The 9,537-nt window shown below is 45.3% G+C and overlaps 1 protein-coding gene across 1 annotated transcript; it reads right to left on the reverse strand.

Moving 5' to 3' along the window:
- Positions 1-2,221: 2,221 nt before the first annotated feature.
- On the reverse strand, positions 2,222-2,995 carry KPLCE (KPRP N-terminal and LCE C-terminal like protein). The gene has a single exon (XM_005894996.1). It carries the CDS (start codon positions 2,993-2,995, stop codon positions 2,222-2,224), a length of 774 nt encoding a protein of 257 aa, XP_005895058.1.
- Between the last annotated feature and the right edge of the window lie 6,542 nt (positions 2,996-9,537).

The raw sequence follows: 9,537 nt of genomic DNA on the forward strand, positions 1-9,537 counted from the left end.
GATGAGAAGGGATGGCAGAGGATGAGATGGTTGGATGGCATCACCAATTCCATGGACATGAGTTTGAGTAAGCTCCAGGAGTTGGTGAAGGACAAGGAAGACTGGTGTGCTGCAGTCCATGGTTTGCAAAGAGTCAGACACAACTGAGTGACTGAACAACAATAGTATTTACAAGAGTATTTTTTAGATACATCAATGCTGGATGGAGTTTTGGGGGGTGCCATTCTCACAGAAACTAGGCCATAGGGAACTCCAGGAGTTTTTCAGCTGTGTGTGGTTGATATATAACCAAAAGGCTTAAATGGATATAATCCAAACTCAGCATGGACACCCTGGAAAAGGGTGTAGAACTAGACGTCTAAAGATAATGTTTCATTTTTATCTGTATGTGTCTGTTAAAATTTTTACATAGCTCATGCAACTTAGTGATTTTTAAACAACAAATGTAAAAAAGCATTATAGCATGTGTGCTTGGTCATATCCGACTCTTTTGCAACCCCGTGGGCTATAGCCTGCCAGGCTCTTCTGTCCATGGGATTTCCCAGGCAAGAATACTGGAATGGGATGCTATTTCCTTCTCCAGGAGAACTTCTTGACTCAGGGATCAGACCCATATCTCTTGCATCTTCTGCATTGCCAGGCAGATTCTTTACCAACTTTGCCACCTAGGGGAAAAGTATTAGATGCTTCTGTCAGTTGCAGAACAAGCTACACTCTGACCTCCCATACTGAGGTGCCACATGGTGGTACAGGAGGAAATCATGGTCTTGGACAAGACTGCTCCCAGCTCTGAGCAGGTGTCCAGTGACTGGGCTGCAAGTTGATAGCATTTGAGTAGAGGGATGGAGTATGATTGTGGAGCCATGGGTGATTTCAATGTGTAAAGGCAGCACAGGAGTCCAGACAACTTTCTGTCCCAGGGTGACTCAAAAGAGATTGCTTAGAAACAAACACAAAATTCTCTGTTCTTGTAAAAGCATCCATTTATACATTCACCAAACACGTCTCCAGGGCTCATGCACCAGGCCTTGCAGGGTTGCTTTGAACATCACTTACCCCTCTACCTCTTCTTTTAATGTGTGTGTTTATAGTCTCTAGTTACTAAAAAATAATTTACCCCAAGCCCTCCAGAGTTAGCAAAGCCACGGAGAAAAAGGTGCTAATGAGGAAGTGTGCCTGGCCTTGGGACCCAAATGATTGTCCATGAGGCTTATCTTCCTCTCTGAAACCTCCCACTCACTACCTGGGCTGTCTTTCCAGGGCTGACAGGGAGAATGCCTACCTGCTTCAGGGCAGCTTTAGCTTCTTCTTTCAACTCTTTACTCTATGGTGTCAGGAGGGCAAGCTTATCAGATGAGAAAACATAAACCATAAAACCCACCATGAATTCAAGTCCACTCATACAGCAGCTGGGACATAACTGTGATGCTCCTGGGAAGATCTGATTCCACACTCCCTTCTCCATTCAGGATGACAAACTCTGAGTTTACATACAGTGGTCATGCTACCAGGACAGACTCATCAAGGCCATACCCTCTCCTCAGATTGATCAGAGGGCAAAAGAGAGGTGTCCTTTAGCCCCCAAATCTTCCGCCCAGATCCTGATAACATGCGTGCTGCTAAGTTGCTTCAGTCGTGTCCAACTCTTTATGACCCTATGGACCGTAGCCCTCCAGGCTCCTCTGTCCATGGGATTCTCCAGGCAAGAATATTGGAGTGGGTTGCCATGCCCTTTCTCCAGGGAATCTTCCCAACCGAGGGATCAAGCCTGCGTCTCTTACATCTCCTGCATTAGCAGGCAGGTTCTTAACCACTAGCATCACATGGGAAGCTTTTAACTTGCATAGGGAAGTTTATTCCCAGTATTCTAGGAGGCAAAAGGGTCCCCAGATGGGGGTACCAGCTCAGCCTGCTTGTTCATGTTCTGCAGATGTTTCCTCTTGTTGAGAAACAAGAGTAGAGTGGGGAAGGTAAATGAGTTTCTGATAGAAAAGTGTAAATATGAACCAAATAAACAGGAAGTCACTGGGAACTGCATTCAAAGCTTTATTCTTGCCAGAGTTTGGGAGTTGCGCTAACTCTGGTAGGCTGCCTTAATAACGAAGCAAGGTAGGGAGGTGAAGCAATGAGATTTGAATACAGGGAGGGGAGCAGAAGCTGAGGAGTCTCCCAGAAGGTAGAGCAGGGTGGTAAGTTCTGGAGCAGAGCTGTTCTTCTGTATTTAACAGTCGCAGTCATCGTCGCAATCACAGCATGCAGGACCTCGGGACCTCATGGGAATAATTCCTAGACAACAGCACCCAGAGCCGCAGCACCCAGAGCTGCAGCACCCAGAGCCACAGCATCCGGAATCCTCACAGCAGCCAGACGATCCTGAGTTGCAGTCCTGGGGTCGTTGGATCCAGCGTCTCAGAGGACTCACCCCGAAGGTCCGGGGAGCCAGACAGCAGTAGCTGGTGGAACAGGGAGCAGAGCATGGATCAGGGACACAACATGAGGTGACTGAGCCTCTTACAGGAGCCTGAGTGTAGTAAGTTTGGGAAGGAGCAGGGGTCTGAACATAGTATGTCTGGGTCTGGCAAGGGGCTGGGGCTTTCACATAGGTCGTCTGGCATGGAGCAGGGCACTTCACAAACGTCTGGCAAGGAGCTGGGTATTTCACGTAGGTCATCTGGCTTGGAGCTGGGCACTTCACTAGGGTCTGGCAAGGAGTTACACAGTTCACAAAAGTCTTCGTCTGGAATGGAACTGGGCATTTAGCATAGTTTTGAGTTGGACACGGAGGTGGACATTTCACGTAGGTCTGAGTCAGACATGGACCTGGGCATTTCACAAAGGTTTGAGTTGGACATGGAGGTGAGCATTTCACGAAGGTTTGAGTCGGACATGGAGGTGGGCATTTTACAGAAGTACATTTGGTACTCTGCACAACTCCCAATCCTGAACCTTTCATGCAAGATGGAGGGAATTCTGGCTGTTTCTGCTGGTCACACATCTTTCTGTGGCTTTGCAAAATCTGAAAAGAAAATTCTCATTAGATCTAAGAAGGCTTCCAAGGAAACTTGCAGGTTCCCCTTTGGATAAAGTGGCCTGTAAGCAGTAGCCTTTTTGAGAAGGTCACAAGCACCAAGATCTGGCTTTAGGACAGACTCAGAGTCAGGGATACTAGGCTCAGCTCTTGTGACTTTATCTGAGATGGTTGCCTTTGCACAAGTGACTGCTCACCTGTGGGACTCTGTTTCCAAAATGTAAAATGAAGAGGAGGAGTTTGATAGAGAGATCTCCATGTTTCTACCCAACTCTTCAGGCAACTCGTTTCACCCACTCTAGCATCTGCATTATGAATTCTCCTGGGGAAATTGTCATTTCCCAGCTGATTTCCCCTCCTCACCAACTCTCCCACAAGAGGCTTCTCTTCTTCCTCCTTCCTGGTCAGACAGGGCCCAGGGATTCCATTCACCTCACCAGAAGCTGAATCAACCTGAGTCTCAAGCTGATCCCAACAGAGGTAGGACAAATTTGAATAAGTTTCCACCTTTTGCTCTTTGGATCAGCGGTACTATCCTTGCACCTCATTAGTGGACCCAAGGATGGCACAACTGAACTCAGAGAGGGAGAGGGTGGTGACCCAATTCTCTACAAAACCCTCTCACACAGAACGAATAGCTGGTCCTCTCCTCTCACACTCCAGACTCTGAGCTTCCAGCCAGTGACTGCCCTTTGTGTCTCATCCTGACCACCCTCATCCCAAGAGCCAAGTGTCACCAAGGCTCTCCTTCTTTCTGTGTCACTGTCCCAGGCATAGACTTACCCTCTTTGCTGATCAAGCAGGACTGGAAGAAGCCAGTGATCTGAGGAACTGGCAGTTGGGGACACCTTTTATAGGGTAGCAATGAGGCAATTTAATGGCATCTGAGTGAAGCATGAGATCACAAGGACAAGGGCTGGCATTGCATTGGCGAGATTCCTCCCCAGTATGCTTGGCCCATCATCAGAGGCAGGGCATGTCTCTGCTTGACACTGAATTTTCCTGAACACAAGATAAATGATTCCTATCACTTTCTTCATGAAACTAGTCAGTCTTCTTCTTCTAAGAGTTATGAGAGATGAGATGCCTGGAAGAGCTGCCACTATGAAATGATTTCTATGTAACGTGAGCCTTCAAGGACTTGTTCAAGATGTAGAGTCTCAATTCTTCACACATTGTACTAAAAGCTACACAGAATCTTCCCAGCCTAAGTGATGTGTTCTTTCTGAGGGCTCCCATAGTGCTTCCTGCTGGCCTGAGTTGTTGGACCCAAAGAGTTTGGCCCTGTGGTCTCTGCCTCAGTGTGGCAGCAAAGCCCCCCAAGAAATGGCTTGTTCTGGACTGGAAGCTTATTCTAAGTTTCTTTGGGAAACTGGATGTGTATTTGATGATCCCAGGCCCCAGGCTCTCTATCTAGGCTGCCTCTTCTCTCCTCCTCATGCCCTATAAACTCCCTCATCCTAGCCTTCCTGGACTTCACTATCAGGTCTAGATCCACAAGGACCTAGAACAGGGGAAATTTAATTGAATGCTTTTTATGTGCCATACAGTTCACAATACATGTTCACTTATAGATGGTCCTGTAACTGAGGCCCCAAAAGATTAAGGAAGTTACTCCTTGTCACAAAGCAAGAGTTCAAATGTAGGCAGTCTGCTTTCATAAGCCATGGTCTTTATCTCTACAACATGTTGCCTTTTATTTCTGGACATAATATACTCCCTGAATCTCTAAAAGCCCAGATGGCACTAGTGGTAAAGAACCCACCTGCCAATGCAGGAGACATAACAGATGCAGATTTGATCCTTCGGTTGGGAAGATCCCCTGGAGGAGAGCACAGCAACCCAGTCCAGTATTCTTGTCTAGAGAATCTTATGGACAGAGGAGCTTGGCAGGCTGCAGTCCATAGGGTCACAAAGTGAAACAACTTAGCACAAGCATCTGAATCTCCACCTCCATTCCCTTCCCAGTATAGTAGATACAGGGAGAGAAATGGGAATATATGTATTAGGCACTTATGTTGTTAACGTACTCAATGTACTGCTGTCCTGGCTTCTTCACCTGTGTTAATTCATTTGATCTTCACAATAACCTTTAAACATAGGCTATGCTAGCCCTATCTTTTAATATTTATTTATTTGGCTGCATGGAGCTTTAGTTGAATCATGCAGGATCTTTCATGGGCTCCAGAGTGCATGGGTTCAGTAGTTGCAGTGAGCAGGCTTAGTTGCCCTGCAGCATGTGGGTATCTTAGTTCCCCAGCCAGGGATTGAACCCACATCCCCTGCATTGGAAGATGGATCCTTAACTACCTGGGAAGTTCCCCTGCCCTATTTTTAAAGAAGAATCTAAGATCCAAGGCCTAACCACTTCCCCAAGGTCATGCCATTGGTAGGCAACGGAGCATCACTTGAATCCAAGCATGTTTAGTTTCAGAGTCACACTCTTCCCACCAGGCCATGCTAGGTTGCCCAATGTAGATTATCTTATTCCTGAGACTAGCACTGGTTTCAAACTGCCACTTCCCTAGATCAGCCAGTCCAGGTCCCACCATGGGCCCTGAGGCCTCTAGGGTAAGAGGTGCTCCTGCATTTGTCCATTAAGGACCCTCAATTTCCCCAATATCTGTAAGCTCATCAACACCCAGGCCTGATATTGTACAAACAGAAGAGGAAACAGATGATGTTTTATTGAGGCCAGGTACTTCACAAGGGATAACTCATCAAATTTAGTCCCTACAATAAGTGTCTCAAATAAGTAAACAAACTTGCTCAAGCTCCCATAGCTAGAAGTAGTAGATGTAGAACCCAGGTTTATATTTGAACCTGAGTTTATATTTCAATTTTTTTCCTACCACAACAAATTGTTCCTACCACAGCAAATATTTCAAGTGTTAAAATCCAAAATGCTTTATAACCATTTCTTTAAGCCACTCAACAGACACATTCATAAAGCCCACTATCTTGTACATAGGATGGGACAGCCCCACTCTATAAGGAAGAAAACACTCTAGAAGTACAGCTATTTGAAGGCATTTTAGAGAGACATTTCCAGGTACAAGTAGAACTCAGCCCTGGTTCTGATTCTGCCACTGCCCTGAAGTGTGATTCCACTGTGCCCTCCATCTCTGGACCTTTCCTTCTTCCACTCTGAAATGAAGAGCTAGATGAGGTCCCTTCTGGCTATGATATCCTGTGACTATAAGGGCTTGTTCTAGAAAGGAAATATATCCACATCCTAGTGGTCCATGGAGTAATTCCCACTGGACTATAATTCCCATGTGTTGGAAACTGTGGACATGTTCCCTGTATGTCACCTGCCTCTAGCACTGGACATGGGGAACTCTGACCAGATGAGTGAATGAATGAATGGGGATGCTTTGCATGGACAGTGCAGTTTCTATCACCTCCTCCCTCTGTGCAGTGAGAGCCCATCCTGCTGTTAACCAGTCTTTCCATCTCATGTCATCTGTGAGTTCTGATTGGCAAACATCCTGCTCTGTGGGGTCAGACTCTACTAATGGGCTTGACATGTTCAGGTAGCACTGGCATCCCTGGTGAGAGATACTGTTTCGAGGTGCCACAGGTGGGTGGGTTGTGCCCCACATATTCTATAGGCTGGGAAGGCAAGGCAGAGTTGTCAGATGACTGATGTAAGTGCCAGGATGAGTCAGAGGGCTATCCCTACAAGGCCCTGTTTATCTCTTTAGATACAAACTCATAGAATCAGAGACTGTGGACTCATGCAATAATAGTCCAATAAACTCACAGTGTAATAGGTAGAGAGAATTGTGAATTCACAGAATAACAGAATCACAGGTTCAGAATCCTGGCATCTCTGAGGTGCAGAGGACTAACACAAGTCATGGGGCTGGTCTTCGCCATAAACTGGGTCAGTACCTGCGTCATCATCATCTGGCTTAGCTGTTCTTCTTAGGAAGATCTTCTGGTCTTTAGCATTCTCTGCAGTCCCAGTGGTTAGCTCATTTCAGGATTTACCACCTGGAGAATCAGCTAATGTATGCTAGGTTATCTCTAGAGTTCTTTACAGCATTAGCTGTATGTGTTGTAACGTGTTTGAAATTGTGCCCCTGAGTGTGTGAACAAAACCAAGATTTCAACCCCAACCAGGAAATCAGAGGGGGAAGTACCCAAGTTGATATGTTGTTCTCTGAGGACAGGGCCTGGATCTCCCCTCTTCTTGCAAGCTTTCTTTGATCAGAGTCTGTGGATGCTCTGAAGGTAAAAATCTGAGTCCTTCCTTTTCTGTGGCAAGAGGAAGTGAGAAGCCACCTCCCAGTAGGTGGAGGGCACAGGAACCTTGATGTCCAGTGAAAAATGTCACTTCTGTGTCTGAGAAGACAGTATGAGGGTCCCCTCCATTAGATCCTGTGTCTGCATGAGTCTCTGTTCCAGACTCAGCTCTAAGATCCTCTCCATCATTATTTCAGTGACAACTGGGGTTCCCCCTAGATGACTGGGAGAATATTGTAGAATCATGGAATGGAGGGCTAGTGAGGACATTTACAGGCATGGAGTTAACCCCCTATATTGTAAGTGAGGCCTGCACAGAAGGAAAGAAACTTACTCAAGGCCACACAGCCAAGGTAAGAGAAGATCCTAGTCAGGAATTTCTGAATCCCACCTAGGGCACATTCCAGTATGTGGCCACTGAGCAGGCCTGTTAAGGAAGCATCGTCACCTGCCCTCTTTCTTGCCTCCCTCCCTGCCCCCAAAGCCACCAAGGCTATCACGAGAGAAACCAATACAAGTCCCCTAAGAAGCACCCTTTACAGAACCAAAAGTGTTTTCACATACATGAGGGAGGGTCACCCAGGATTCCCACTGTGTAAGCCTATGGGTTGTTGAAAGATGAAAACCCCAGGCCACATGTCTCAGAGCCCCATGGGCCATATCTTGGCCAAGGACACAGGGCAAGACAGCACCAGAGCCATTTGTTGCAAGGCCAGGAAACATTGGTGCCCAATTATTTCTCTTTCTCATGGAATGGCCCCCTGGGGATTGTTTCCTTGAACTTCTGCCAGTCCTTCTCTAATCCACTTATTCTTATATGAGACACACCAAGTAACTAGTCCCTCAGATTTACTACCACTTTATAGAGCTGTTTTGTTGCACTTTGGTCTTAAATATACCTTTCTGTAATTTTAAATAAAAACTGCCTCACATTGGTATTTCAGGATGCCAAGGAATGCAGAGAAGCTCCATGTTCCCTCAGTATATCCCTGCAGTTAGACTCCAGGGGATTGTGTTCTCTCTTGAACCCCTCCCTGTCAACCATTTCATTGGTGCTTCCAGTGCAAATAACGTGTTTATCCCAACACTTCCAAGACCTCCATACAAAAGGCCAACTGCAATCCTATGAATGTATGCCTTGTCAGAGTCCCCATTTCTTGTCACAGCTCTGCCAATCCTTAGTTGCATGATCTTAGGTAACTTGCTGAACTCTCTGAATCTCATTCTCTTCAATCTTCAAAATGGAGACATTAATGATAAGATCATGTAGTTCTTCTGCTGAAAACATTCTAGTGATTTCCCATTCTGTTCTTGGTAAAAGCCCAAGTCCTTATAATCGCTTTCTTTATCTTTTTTTTTTTTTTTTTGCACGTTTGAAAATTTTTATTTTTAAAAAATCAATTTATTTAATTGAAGGCTAATTACTTTACAATATTGTAGTGGCTTTTTGCCATACATTAACATGAATCAGCCATGGGTGTACATGTGTTCCCCATCCTGAATCCCCCTCTTACCTCCCTCCCCATCCCATCCCTCAGGGTCAACCTAGTATACCAGCCCTGAGCACTCTATCTCATGCATCAAACCTGGACTGGTGATCTACTTCACATATGGTAGTATATATGTTTCAATGCTATTCTCTCAAATCATCCCACCCTTGCCTTCTCCAACAGAGAAGATGTTCTTTACATCTGTGTTTCTTTTGCTGTCTCGCATATAGGGTCATCATTACCATCTTTCTAAATTATATATATATATATATATACACACTGTATTTGTGTTTTTCTTTCTGACTTACTTCACTCTGTACAATAGGCTCCAGTTTCATCTACCTCATTAGAACTGATTCAAATGCATTCTTTTTAATAGCTGAGTAATATCCCATTGGTTATATGTACCACAGCTTTCTTATCCATTAGTCTGCCAGTGGACATCTAGGTTGCTTCCATGTCCTGGCTACTGTAAACAGTGCTGTGATGAACATTGGGATACACATGTCTCTTTCAATTCTGGTTTCCTTGGTGTGTATGCCCAGCAGAGGGATTGCTGGGTCATATGGCAGTTCTATTTCCAGTTTTTTAAGGAATTTCCACACTGTTCTTCATATTAGCTGTACTAGTTTTCATTCCAACCAACAGTGTAAGAGGGTTCCCTTTTCTCTGCACCCTCTCCAGCATTTATTGTTTGTAGACTTTTTTATAACAGCCATTTTGACCAGCATGAAATGGTACCTTATTGTGGTTTTGATTTTCATTTCT

This window comes from Bos mutus, chromosome 3 (assembly GCF_027580195.1).
Source record: "Bos mutus isolate GX-2022 chromosome 3, NWIPB_WYAK_1.1, whole genome shotgun sequence".
NCBI classification, from domain to species: domain Eukaryota; kingdom Metazoa; phylum Chordata; class Mammalia; order Artiodactyla; family Bovidae; genus Bos; species Bos mutus.

What these genes read in the sequence shown, in the direction of transcription:
- KPLCE (XM_005894996.1), bottom strand. Translation starts at nt 2,995, where the DNA reads ATGTGTGACCAGCAGAAACAGCCAGAATTCCCTCCATCTTGCATGAAA.